General features: G+C 44.5%; 1 protein-coding gene across 1 annotated transcript in view; it reads right to left on the bottom strand.

The window, feature by feature from the left end:
• LOC139405187 (anoctamin-3-like) overlaps positions 1 to 14,181 on the bottom strand; it is an 80,967-nt gene that overhangs the window by 15,621 nt on the left and 51,165 nt on the right. Inside the window, exons 15-21 of the mRNA XM_071147614.1 lie at positions 13,956 to 14,038; positions 13,558 to 13,698; positions 12,056 to 12,220; positions 10,454 to 10,490; positions 9,834 to 9,945; positions 9,444 to 9,501; positions 3,645 to 3,742 (exon numbers count right to left, since the gene is read on the bottom strand). Of these exons, the coding sequence (XP_071003715.1) occupies positions 3,645 to 3,742; positions 9,444 to 9,501; positions 9,834 to 9,945; positions 10,454 to 10,490; positions 12,056 to 12,220; positions 13,558 to 13,698; positions 13,956 to 14,038 (694 nt within the window). The remainder of the gene's footprint in view (positions 1 to 3,644; positions 3,743 to 9,443; positions 9,502 to 9,833; positions 9,946 to 10,453; positions 10,491 to 12,055; positions 12,221 to 13,557; positions 13,699 to 13,955; positions 14,039 to 14,181) is intronic.

Genomic DNA, 14,181 nt, shown 5'->3' with positions numbered 1-14,181 from the left:
TGTGGCTGAAATAGCCGAATCCACTAATTTGAAGTGGTGTCCACATACTTTTGTAAATAGTGTATATCAATATGGGCTATTTTCAGCCCATTCCTGCTTCTCAGAGATAGACATAATATGGAAAAGAACAAAGGAAAAAACTGAAAAACATTCAGCAGTTTAATCAGTTGATGTGTGTAAGTCTGTGTGTGCGCTGCGGGGTTGAAGCTACGAACCCTTAGGCTTGTCTCTCTCATCCCTTCTAGGCTTCTGGGAGGGAGGGTGGGTGGACAATGAGCCTGTCATAGCAGATGTAAGCAATGTCCCCACGCCCTCTGGCAGCTTTTTAATGGCTGGGATCAGTTATTTTCTCTTCTGGCGCACAGCTTCAGGATAGTCCTTGTTGCGGAAGCTGTACGTTCTTCTCAACTTGTTGGCTTATTCCAGAACAGCTACCTTCTCCTTGAACTTCAGGAACTTGACCACTATCGGCCTGGGCTAGTCACTTTTTCCAATCCTGTGGTCGCAATCCACCTCAATATTCTTGTGGTCCATGTTCAGTTTCTCCGAGATCATTTCCCTCGCTTTGTCCTCAGACTCTGTTCCAGGTCTCATGTGGCGATTCTGAAATTTTGTCAACAACAATGTTGTTCCACCTTGATTGTCCCTCTGATGTCTCAGTCATTTGACTTACAGAACGCTGTCATCTTGCTGTTCTCCTGTTTCAACTCGTCGAGCTGACCCTGGGAGAACTGCAAACTGTTCTTCAAGTCAAATTAGTTCTTCAGGTCTGGACCTCTCTATAATTTTATTAGTTGACTCCACCAGTATTTGGACATTTGAAGCTATTTTCTTGTTGTTGTAACAACTGTTTGTAGGTCTCTTTTTGTTCGTTTAAAAGATCCTTCCCCTGTGATAGAGACTATATATTATATATACTATATATTATATATGATTATATATGATTTGTATTATATATAATATATAGTATTATTATTATATAGTATTAGTATATATATATTATATAGTATTATTAGTATATATATATATATATCATATAGTATTATTATATATAGTATTATTATTACATATATTATATAGTATTATTATATATATTATATAGTATTAATATTATTATTATTATTATATATATTATGTCATATTCATACCCCTTCACTCATTCCACAATTTGCTGTGTTACAGCCTGAAATGAAAATGGATTAAATAGATTATTTTTTCTCAACCATCTACACACAATACCCCATATCAACAAAGTGAAAACATGTTTTTAGAAATGTTAGCAAATTGATTGAAAATTAAATACAGAAATATCTCAATTAAATAAGTATTCCCTAAGTCAATACCTTGAAGAAGCACCTTTGGCAGTGATTACAGCTGTGGGTGTTTCTGGGTCTGTCTGTAAGAGCTTTCCACATCTGGATTGTGCAACATTTGCTCATTATTCTTTTCAAATTTCTTCAAGCTCTTTCAAATTGGTTGTTGATCATTGCTAGACAACCATTTTCAGGTCTTGAAATAGATTTACAAGTAGATTTAAGACAAGTAACTTGGCCACTCAGGAAGAGTAACTGGTTTATTGGTAAGCAACTCCAGTGTAGATTTGGCCGTGTGTTTTAGGTTATTGTCCTGCTGAAAGGTGGATTCATCTCCCAGAGTCTGGTGGAAAGCAGACTGATCCAGGTTTTCCTCTAGGATTTTGGTCCATTAAGTTTCTTAAAAAATAATAAAAACAAACAAAACACTCCGTCCCTAACAATTTTGCCTGTACTTAGTTCCATCCGGTTTCTGTTTTATCCTGTAAAGCTCCCCAGTTCTTAACAATTACAAGCATACCCATAACATGATTCAGCCACCTCTATGCTTCAACATATGAACAGTGGAACTCAGTAATGTGTGGTATTGGATTTGCCCCAAATATAACACTTTGTAATCAGGACAAAAAGTGAATTGCTTTGCCACATGTTTTGCAGTATTACTTTAGTACCTTGTTGCAAACAGGATGTGTGTTTTGGAATGTTTTTATTCTGTACAGGATTCCTTTTTTTCACTTGTCAATTAGGTTAGTACTGTGGAGTAACTACAATGTTGTTGATCCATCCTCAGTTTCCTCCCATCACAGCCATTAAACTATGTAACTGTGTTAAAGTCACCATTGGCTTCCTGGTGAAATCCCTGAGCGGTTTCCTTCCTCTCCAGCAACTGAGTTAGGAAGGACGCCTGTATCTTTGTAGTGACTGGGTGTTTTGATCCAAAGTGTCATTAATAACTTCACCATGCTCAAAGGGATATTCAATGTCTACTTTTTATTTTTACCCATCTCCCAATAGGTTCCCTCCTTTGCGAGGCAGTGGAACATCTCCCAGGTCTTTGTGGTTGAATCTGTTTGAAATTCACTGCTCAACTGATATTTGCAGACGGGGAGAGCGCGAGAGAAACGGAGGGAGCGGGAGTGAGCGAGCAACAGAGGGAGAGACTGAGGGAGCGGGAGGGAGCGACAGGCAGAAGGAGAGAGAAGGAGAGAGCGACAGAAAGAGGGAGAGAGCGACAGGGAGAAGGAGACAGACAGACCGAGTGTGTGTGAGAGAGAGAGAGAGAGAGAGAGAGAGAGAGAGAGAGAGAGAGAGAGAGAGAGAGAGAGAGAGAGACAGAGAGAGAGAGAGACAGAGAGAGACAGAGAGAGAGAGAGAGAGAGAGAGAGAGAGAGAGAGAGAGAGAGAGAGAGAGAGAGAGACAGAGAGAGGGAGAGAGAGACAGAGAGAGAGGAGGGAGCGACAGGCAGAAGGAGAGAGAAGGAGAGAGCGACAGAAAGAGGGAGAGAGCGACAGGGAGAAGGAGACAGACAGACCGAGTGTGTGTGAGAGAGAGAGAGAGAGAGAGAGAGAGAGAGAGAGAGACAGACAGAGAGAGAGAGACAGAGAGAGAGAGAGACAGAGAGAGACAGAGAGAGAGAGAGAGACAGAGAGAGAGAGAGAGACAGAGAGAGAGAGAGAGAGACAGAGACAGAGAGAGAGAGAGAGAGAGAGAGAGAGAGAGACAGAGAGAGAGAGAGAGAGAGAGAGAGAGAGAGAGAGAGAGAGACAGAGAGAGAGAGAGAGAGAGAGAGAGAGAGAGAGAGAGAGAGAGAGAGAGAGACAGAGAGACAGAGAGACAGAGAGAGACAGAGAGAGAGAGAGAGAGAGAGAGAGAGAGAGAGAGAGAGAGAGAGAGAGAGAGAGAGAGAGAGAGAGAGAGAGAGACAGAGAGAGTAATTCCACGGTCCTTACGGATAACCCAGACAGACCGAGTGTGTGTGAGAGAGAGAGCGAGAGAGAGAGAGACACAGAGAGAGAGAGAGAGAGAGAGAGACAGAGAGAGAGAGAGAGAGAGAGAGAGAGACAGAGAGAGACAGAGAGAGAGAGAGACAGAGAGAGAGAGAGAGAGAGAGACAGAGAGAGAGACAGAGAGAGAGACAGAGAGAGAGACAGAGAGAGAGAGAGAGACAGAGAGAGACAGAGAGAGAGAGAGAGAGAGAGAGAGAGAGAGAGAGAGAGAGAGAGACAGAGAGACAGAGAGACAGAGAGACAGAGAGAGAGAGAGAGAGAGAGAGAGAGAGACAGAGAGAGAGAGAGAGAGAGAGACAGAGAGAGTAATTCCACGGTCCTTACGGATAACCCAGCTCCATGAAGTTGTTCCAGATCTGTTTCAGTACCATGATGACTCCCATTTGTAGACACAGATCGATCAGACAGCCACTGGGGTGGCACTGAAAATAAGAAACATTTTTTAAAAACGATTCATTACAGTACAAATCACTGAGTAAAAGAAACCACAAAAAAAAACTGTCATTTCCACATTGTATGCGCCAGACTTACTGCAACTGAATAAAACAGAACAAAGTAAAAACAATCCCAAAGTATTATATTAATATAAAACCTCATGCTTTATAAATGAGAGAGAGCTTCATTAAATCACTTTCAATTGACAACTCAAATTCAGCGGGTCATTTCAAGCTAATGTTGAGCGTTTGCATTGAGCACTGTTACAAACTATAATTGATTAGTTATGAAAGAGATTAATGGTGAACTTTTACGACAAAGGAATGATTTACATGTTATGCAAAAGTTATAATAAAAAATGGAATATGATGAATCACTATTGTGTGCCGTAAAATCTCCCCTCAAATGGAAAGGCAGTAAGGAGCCTTAATAGTGTTTAAATAACCTTTTCATTATGTTATTGTTAAAAAGGGAAGGGGAGATACCTAGTCAGTTGTAAAGGAAGATACCTAGTCAGTTGTAAAGAAAGATACCTAGTCAGTTGTAAAGGAAGATACCTAGTCAGTTGTAAAGGGAGATACCTAGTCAGTTGTAAAGGGAAAGGGGAGATACCTAGTCAGTTGTAAAGGGAAAGGGGAGATACCTAGTCAGTTGTAAAGGGAGATCCCTAGTCAGTTGTAAAGGGAGATACCTAGTCAGTTGTAAAGGGAAAGGGGAGATACCTAGTCAGTTGTAAAGGGAAAGGGGAGATACCTAGTCAGTTGTAAAGGGAAAAGGGGGGATACCTAGTCAGTTGTAAAGGGAAAGGGGGGATACCTAGTCAGTTGTAAAGGGAAAGGGGAGATACCTAGTCAGTTGTAAAGGGAAAAGGGGGGATACCTAGTCAGTTGTAAAGGGAAAGGGGAGATACCTAGTCAGTTGTAAAGGGAAAGGGAGATACCTAGTCAGTTGTAAAGGGAAAGGGGGGATACCTAGTCAGTTGTAAAGGGAGATACCTAGTCAGTTGTAAAGGGAAAAGGGGGGATACCTAGTCAGTTGTAAAGGGAGATACCTAGTCAGTTGTAAAGGGAAAAGGGGGGATACCTAGTCAGTTGTAAAGGGAAAGGGGAGATACCTAGTCAGTTGTAAAGGGAAAGGGAGATACCTAGTCAGTTGTAAAGGGAAAGGGGGGATACCTAGTCAGTTGTAAAGGGAGATACCTAGTCAGTTGTAAAGGGAAAAGGGGGGATACCTAGTCAGTTGTAAAGGGAGATACCTAGTCAGTTGTAAAGGGAAAGGGGGGATACCTAGTCAGTTGTAAAGGGAAAGGGGGGATACCTAGTCAGTTGTAAATGGAAAAGGGGGATACCTAGTCAGTTGTAAAGGGGAGATACCTAGTCAGTTGTAAAGGGAAAGAGGGGATACCTAGTCAGTTGTAAAGGGGGATACCTAGTCAGTTGTAAAGGGAAAGGGGGGATACCTAGTCAGTTGTAAAGGGGGATACCTAGTCAGTTGTAAAGGGAAAGGGGGGATACCTAGTCAGTTGTAAAGGGGAAGGGGGATACCTAGTCAGTTGTAAAGGGGAAGGGGGGATACCTAGTCAGTTGTAAAGGGAAAGGGGGGATACCTAGTCAGTTGGAAATGGAAAGGGGGGATACCTAGTCAGTTGTAAAGGGGAAAGGGGGGATACCTAGTCAGTTGTAAAGGGGAAAGGGGGGATACCTAGTCAGTTGTAAAGGGAAAGGGGGATACCTAGTCAGTTGTAAAGGGGAAAGGGGGGATACCTAGTCAGTTGTAAAGGGGAAAGGGGGGATACCTAGTCAGTTGTAAAGGGAAAGGGGGATACCTAGTCAGTTGTAAAGGGGAAAGGGGGGATACCTAGCCAGTTGTAAAGGGGAAAGGGGGGATACCTAGTCAGTTGTAAAGGGAGATCCCTAGTCAGTTGTAAAGGGAGATACCTAGTCAGTTGTAAAGGGAAAGGGGGATACCTAGTCAGTTGTAAAGGGGAAAGGGGGATACCTAGTCAGTTGTAAAGGGAAAGGGGGGATCCTAGTCAGTTGTAAAGGGAAAGGGGGGATACCTAGTCAGTTGTAAAGGGAAAGGGGGGATACCTAGTCAGTTGTAAAGGGAGATACCTAGTCAGTTGTAAAGGGAAAGGGGGGATACCTAGTCAGTTGTAAAGGGAAAGGGGGGATACCTAGTCAGTTGTAAAGGGAGATACCTAGTCAGTTGTAAAGGGAAAGGGAGATACCTAGTCAGTTGTAAAGGGAAAGGGGGGATACCTAGTCAGTTGTAAAGGGAGATACCTAGTCAGTTGTAAAGGGAAAGGGGGGATACCTAGTCAGTTGTAAAGGGAAAAGGGGATACCTAGTCAGTTGTAAAGGGAAAGGGGGGATACCTAGTCAGTTGTAAAGGGAGATACCTAGTCAGTTGTAAAGGGGAAGGGGGATACCTAGTCAGTTGTAAAGGGAAAGGGGGGATACCTAGTCAGTTGTAAAGGGAGATACCTAGTCAGTTGTAAAGGGGAAAGGGGGATACCTAGTCAGTTGTAAAGGGAAAGGGAGATACCTAGTCAGTTGTAAAGGGAAAGGGGGATACCTAGTCAGTTGTAAAGGGAAAGGGGGGATACCTAGTCAGTTGTAAAGGGAGATACCTAGTCAGTTGTAAAGGGAGATACCTAGTCAGTTGTAAAGGGAAAGGGGGGATACCTAGTCAGTTGTAAAGGGAGATACCTAGTCAGTTGTAAAGGGGAAAGGGGGGATACCTAGTCAGTTGTAAAGGGAGATACCTAGTCAGTTGTAAAGGGAAAGAGGGGATACCTAGTCAGTTGTAAAGGGAGATACCTAGTCAGTTGTAAAGGGGAAAGGGGGGATACCTAGTCAGTTGTAAAGGGAGATCCCTAGTCAGTTGTAAAGGGAGATACCTAGTCAGTTGTAAAGGGAAAGGGGGGATACCTAGTCAGTTGTAAAGGGAAAGGGGGGATACCTAGTCAGTTGTAAAGGGAAAGGGGGGATACCTAGTCAGTTGTAAAGGGGAGATACCTAGTCAGTTGTAAAGGGAAAGGGGGGATACCTAGTCAGTTGTAAAGGGGAAAGGGGGATACCTAGTCAGTTGTAAAGGGAAAGGGGGGATACCTAGTCAGTTGTAAAGGGAAAGGGGGGATACCTAGTCAGTTGTAAAGGGAGATACCTAGTCAGTTGTAAAGGGGAAAGGGGGATACCTAGTCAGTTGTAAAGGGAAAGGGGAGATACCTAGTCAGTTGTAAAGGGAAAGGGGGGATACCTAGTCAGTTGTAAAGGGAAAGGGGGGATACCTAGTCAGTTGTTAAGGGAAAGGGAGATACCTAGTCAGTTGTAAAGGGGGATACCTAGTCAGTTGTTAAGGGAAAGGGGGGATACCTAGTCAGTTGTAAAGGGAAAGGGAGATACCTAGTCAGTTGTAAAGGGGGATACCTAGTCAGTTGTAAAGGGGAAAGGGGGGATACCTAGTCAGTTGTAAAGGGAAAGGGAGATACCTAGTCAGTTGTAAAGGGAAAGGGGGGATCCTAGTCAGTTGTAAAGGGAAAGGGGGGATACCTAGTCAGTTGTAAAGGGAAAGGGGGGATACCTAGTCAGTTGTAAAGGGAGATACCTAGTCAGTTGTAAAGGGAAAGGGGGGATACCTAGTCAGTTGTAAAGGGAAAGGGGGGATACCTAGTCAGTTGTAAAGGGAGATACCTAGTCAGTTGTAAAGGGAAAGGGAGATACCTAGTCAGTTGTAAAGGGAAAGGGGGGATACCTAGTCAGTTGTAAAGGGAGATACCTAGTCAGTTGTAAAGGGAAAGGGGGGATACCTAGTCAGTTGTAAAGGGAAAAGGGGATACCTAGTCAGTTGTAAAGGGAAAGGGGGGATACCTAGTCAGTTGTAAAGGGAGATACCTAGTCAGTTGTAAAGGGGAAGGGGGATACCTAGTCAGTTGTAAAGGGAAAGGGGGGATACCTAGTCAGTTGTAAAGGGAGATACCTAGTCAGTTGTAAAGGGGAAAGGGGGATACCTAGTCAGTTGTAAAGGGAAAGGGAGATACCTAGTCAGTTGTAAAGGGAAAGGGGGATACCTAGTCAGTTGTAAAGGGAAAGGGGGGATACCTAGTCAGTTGTAAAGGGAGATAACTAGTCAGTTGTAAAGGGAGATACCTAGTCAGTTGTAAAGGGAAAGGGGGGATACCTAGTCAGTTGTAAAGGGAGATACCTAGTCAGTTGTAAAGGGGAAAGGGGGGATACCTAGTCAGTTGTAAAGGGAGATACCTAGTCAGTTGTAAAAGGAAAGGGGGGATACCTAGTCAGTTGTAAAGGGAGATACCTAGTCAGTTGTAAAGGGGAAAGGGGGGATACCTAGTCAGTTGTAAAGGGAGATCCCTAGTCAGTTGTAAAGGGAGATACCTAGTCAGTTGTAAAGGGAAAGGGGGGATACCTAGTCAGTTGTAAAGGGAAAGGGGGGATACCAAGTCAGTTGTAAAGGGAAAGGGGGGATACCTAGTCAGTTGTAAAGGGGAGATACCTAGTCAGTTGTAAAGGGAAAGGGGGGATACCTAGTCAGTTGTAAAGGGGAAAGGGGGATACCTAGTCAGTTGTAAAGGGAAAGGGGGGGATACCTAGTCAGTTGTAAAGGGAGATACCTAGTCAGTTGTAAAGGGGAAAGGGGGGATACCTAGTCAGTTGTAAAGGGAAAGGGGAGATACCTAGTCAGTTGTAAAGGGAAAGGGGGGATACCTAGTCAGTTTTAAAGGGAAAGGGGGGATACCTAGTCAGTTGTTAAGGGAAAGGGAGATACCTAGTCAGTTGTAAAGGGGGATACCTAGTCAGTTGTTAAGGGAAAGGGGGGATACCTAGTCAGTTGTAAAGGGAAAGGGAGATACCTAGTCAGTTGTAAAGGGGAAAGGGGGGATACCTAGTCAGTTGTAAAGGGAAAGGGAGATACCTAGTCAGTTGTACAACTGAATGCCTTCAACTGAATTGTGTCTTCCTCATTTAACCCACATTATTGGTTAAACCCTTCTGAACCATATCGATCAGTGTCATAACCTGGGCTACATCCCACATTCTTCCCTTTTATAAAGCAGACCAGAGCTCTCTACAAGGAACAGGGTGACCAGAGCTCTCCTCGTGGAACAGGGTGACCAGAGCTCTCTTTAGGGGTACAGGGTGACCAGAACTCTCTTTAGGGGTACAGGGTGACCAGAGCTCTCTACGGGGTACAGGGTGACCAGAGCCCTGTTCAGAGAACAGGGTGACCAGAACCCTCTTCAGGGAACAAGGTGACCAGAACCCTCTTCAGGGTGACCTGAGCTCTCTACAGGGTGACCAGAGCTCTCTACAGGGTGACCAGAGCTCTCTACAGGGAACAGGGTGACCAGAGCTCTCTACAGGGAACAGGGTGACCAGAGCTCTCTGCAGGGTGACCAGAGCTCTCCACAGGGAACAGGGTGACCAGAGCTCTCTACAGGGTGACCAGAGCTCTCTACAGGGTGACCAGAGCTCTCTACAGGGAACAGGGTGACCAGAGCTCTCTACAGGGTGACCAGAGCTCTCTGCAGGGAACAGGGTGACCAGAGCTCTCTACAGGTTGACCAGAGCTCTCTGCAGGGTGACCAGAGCTCTCTACAGGGAACAGGGTGACCTTTAGAATGCAGACCATGGTTTAGTTGCTGAATTGCGTCCTGACTCCACTCACCTCCTCCAGTCTCCATCTATTGAAAAGTTTGTTATATTTCCCTGGTCTGCCGGCGAACCTAGACACAGTCAGAGTGAAGACATTAGCTTCAGTTTCATTCTCAGGACAGTTCAACACAGTACTAACTGTGAGCTGGGGGGGGGGGGGGATTGAAACTTGCACCGAACCTTACTCACACAGACAACTTATTTGGTGAATCAGCTTATTCGGGGAATATGAGGAATCATTAAATTGAATTTAGAAAAAAAACTATCACATCGAAAAAGATAACCTGCAATGGAAAAGAAAGGGGGAGCCTGTAGAACTTCTGCTGTTATATTTATTGAGGGCGGCTTCCCAAAAAAAAAGACATCTGTTACGACATTTATTAAGGTGACCTTTAATAGTTACCTTCCAAGGAAGAAAGCGATGTAGAACGTAGAGCTGTTCAAGTTTACAAACTGGAAGAGAAACATCTTGAGAGCAAAACTGTTCTCCCATTCTGACTCAGTCCGTGGGTGTTCTACAGAGAGAAAGAGGGGGAGACAGAGAGAGAGAGAGAGAGAGAGAGAGAAGAGAGAGAGAGAGAGAGAGAGAGAGAGAGAGAGAGAGAGAGAGAGAGAGAGAGAGAGAGAGAGAGAGAGAGAGAGAGAGAGAGAGAGAGAGAGAGAGAGAGAGAGAGAGAGAGAGAGAGGAAGAGAGAGGAAGAGAGAGGAAGAGATAGAGGGGGAGAGAGAGAGAGGAAGAGAGAGGGGGAGAGAGAGAGAGAGAGAGAGAGAGAGAGAGAGAGAGAGAGAGAGAAAGAGAGAGAGAGAGAGAGAGGAAGAGAGAGGGGGAGAGAGAGAGAGGAAGAGATATAGGGGGAGAGAGAGAGAGAGGAAGGAAGAGATAGAGGGGGAGAGAGAGAGAGAGAGAGAGAGAGAGAGAGAGAGAGAGAGAGAGAGAGAGAGAGAGAGATGACAGAAGGTAACATGTACTTCTGAAGCTGTTAGTGAACAACATATGTGTATCTTAACGAGGGTTATGCTCACCTAAATTGGTGAGAAGGTAAGCCACCTTTTCATATACCTGAAGAGAGAATAACAAAGTTGTTTTGAGACAGATACCCACCCAGGTACCATCACATCACAGATACCCACCCAGATACCATCACATTACAGATAACCACCCAGGTACCATCACATTACAGATACCCACCCAGATACCATCACATCACAGATACCCACCCAGATACCATCACATCATAGATACCCACCCAGATACCATCACATCACAGATACCCACCCAGATACCATCACATCACAGATACTCACCCAGATACCATCACATTACAGATACCCACCCAGATACCATCACATTACAGATACCCACCCAGATACCATCACATCACAGATACCCACCCAGATACCATCACATTACAGATACCCACCCAGATACCATCACATCACAGATACCCACCCAGATACCATCACATCACAGATACCCACCCAGATCCCATCACATTATAGATACCCACCCAGATACCATCACATCACAGATACCCATCACAATACAGATACCCACCCAGATACCCATCACATTACAGATACCCACCCAGATACCCATCACATTACAGATACCCACCCAGATACCCATCACATTACAGATACCCACCCAGATACCATCACATCACAGATACCCATCACATTACAGATACCCACCCAGATACCATCACATCACAGATACCCATCACATTACAGATACCCACCCAGATACCCATCACATTACAGATACCCACCCAGATACCCATCACATTACAGATACCCACCCAGATACCATCACATCACAGATACCCATCACATTACAGATACCCACCCAGATACCATCACATCACAGATACCCATCACATTACAGATACCCATCACATTACAGATACCCACCCAGATACCCACCTAGATACCATCATATTACAGATACCCCCCAGATACCATCACATCACAGATACCAATCACATTACAGATACCCACCCAGATACCATCACAGATACCCATCACATTACAGATACCCACCCATATACCCATCACATTCACAGACATGGTGATCAGAAAGTTACAATTTGGCTGTGGATCAATATGCAACATTATCCAGTGGATCAATACACAACAATATCCTGTACGACTATGGATGAGGTGGCTTGGCATAACAGTTTGGTAAGACATCCATCACATTCAGAGTCATTATGATCATGAAGTTGATACAGACTCTGGTGTCAGAGGGTTATAGGGCCAGAACCCACCACATTCAGAGACATGATGATCATGAAGTTGATATAGACTCTGGTGTCAGAGGGTTATAGGGCCAGAACCCACCACAATGAGACATGATCATGAATTTGATACAGACTCTGGTTCCAGAGGGTTATAGGGCCAGAACCCACCACATTCAGAGACATGAGGATCATGAAGTTGATATAGACTCTGGTGCCAGAGGGTTATAGGGTCAGAATCCACCACAATGAGACATGATGATCATGAAGTTGATACAGACTCTGGTCCCAGAGGGTTATAGGGCCATAACCCACCACATTCAGAGACATGATGATCATGAAGTTGATATAGACTCTGGTTCCAGAGGGTTATAAGGCCAGAACCCACCACATTCAGAGACATGATGATCATGAAGTTGATACAGACTCCCGTTCCAGAGGTGGCAAACTGCCAGTTCTTCTTGACAAACTCCCAGTCGATCGATGCAAACTTCTCCATGGCAATCAGTCGGAACACCACCACCGCAAACACCGCTGTCAGGACCAGAGAAATCTGGAGAGGAGATAAACATATAACCACACACACAGATACACACACAGATACACACATAGATACACACACAGATAGAAAGTGGAAGGGGCGAGAGACAGAAATATACAGCAGAACTAGACTACTTATGAAGCTGTCAGTTTTGGGGTAATACATCCTGGCTGGGTCTGGGAACGTGTTAGTTTTGGGGGTAGTACATCCTGTCTGGGTCTGGGAATGTGTTAGTTTAGGGGGTAGTACATCCTGTCTGGGAATGTGTTAGTTTTGGGGGTAGTACATCCTGTCTGGGAATGTGTTAGTTTTGGGGGTAGTACATCCTGGCTGGGTCTAGGAACGTGTTAGTTTTGGGGTAATACATCCTGGCTGGGTCTGGGAACGTGTGTTTACAAATGTCTAGACTCTGTGGAGCAACATTGTTAAACAATGACTCACTGTTACATTTCACAGACTCTTGACACGTCCTATTGCAGTTGAGTAGATGAGCAACAATACACACATCACAACAACAGAGGGGCAGAGTCACTGTTTCCAAGGAGTGGCTGTTGTATTGATGGGTTCCCTCCACCAGGGGGTGGTAGTAGGCTGCTAGAAAGCTCATCACTCTAGTAGTTAGAAAACTGTGTTCCAGGGTTGTTGTTTTTTTTGGGGGGGGGGGGTCAGTTATTTTTAAATTCAGTCAATTTAGAATGTAAACCGAAATTCCAATTCGATTTTCAATTAAAACACTTCAGTGTACTTCTAGAATGTACTGAATTGAAATGGAATTGACCCCAAACCCTTACAGTATGTACACACTGAGGACAGATCTACAGTAAAAGTCTTTGTATTTGTGTGATGGAAGGTCTTACCTGTGAAGTAGATCCCAGACACAAACAGAAAGACACAGATCCACAGTATAGCCTGATAACTCATGCGATGACAAGGTCTTACCTGTGAAGTAGATCCCAGACACAAACAGAAAGACACAGATCCACAGTACAGCCTGATAACTCATGTGATGACAAGGTCTTACCTGTGAAGTAGATCCCAGACACAAACAGAAAGACACAGATCCACAGTACAGCCTGATAACTCATGTGATGACAAGGTCTTACCTGTGAAGTAGATCCCAGACACAAACAGAAAGACACAGATCCACAGTACAGCCTGATAGCTCATGTGATGACAAGGCCTTACCTGTGAAGTAGATCCCAGACACAAACAGAAAGACACAGATCCACAGTACAGCCTGATAACTCATGTGATGACAAGGCCTTACCTGTGAAGTAGATCCCAGACACAAACAGAAAGACACAGATCCACAGTACAGCCTGATAACTCATGCGATGACAAGGTCTTACCATGAAGAAGATGCCAGACACAGAGATCATGAGTCTGCTGAGTTTGTCAGTGAAGGGCTGGAAAGGCTCTGGCTTGCCAGAGATATGGTTTACTCTCTCTAACCTGGAGTACTTGGCTTCGAACTGGGGACGCAGATTCTCCTGGGACAAAGACGCATACACTGCAGTGTATCATTTCAATTACTCTGATATTTCTGACTGAAACCAATCAAAAGATACCTCCCATCCACACAATGCTCGACTGTATCATAAGAAACATTGAAATAGCTGAATATGATGTGAAATAACCAGATATTGCTGAATGAGAAATGACTGAACACTAGTGTACATACATGTAGATGTCTCTGACATTATTTCACATGATAAAAAAAAAAACAGATACATCTGTCTGGACCAACCTCTTCCTCCTCCCAGTCGATGAGGTCCCAGTCATACGTCAGCTCCGCCCTCCTCCTCTTCCAGAACTCCAGGAACACTGTGGCTACAGGGACAACATTCCAACAGAACACGGAACACGGAACACGGAGGAGGGATCGATCAACCTTCACGGAATGACTTCGGTGATTCATTCCAGTAGCCTGAAATTCCTGAACCTGTTTTGCTAATATTCCACTCCTTGTACTC

The sequence above is a fragment of the Oncorhynchus clarkii genome, unplaced genomic scaffold, assembly GCF_045791955.1.
Source record: "Oncorhynchus clarkii lewisi isolate Uvic-CL-2024 unplaced genomic scaffold, UVic_Ocla_1.0 unplaced_contig_12468_pilon_pilon, whole genome shotgun sequence".
NCBI lineage: Eukaryota > Metazoa > Chordata > Actinopteri > Salmoniformes > Salmonidae > Oncorhynchus > Oncorhynchus clarkii.
Note: the sequence above shows the minus strand (reverse complement) of the source record. Positions and strands in the feature narration are given on the sequence as shown.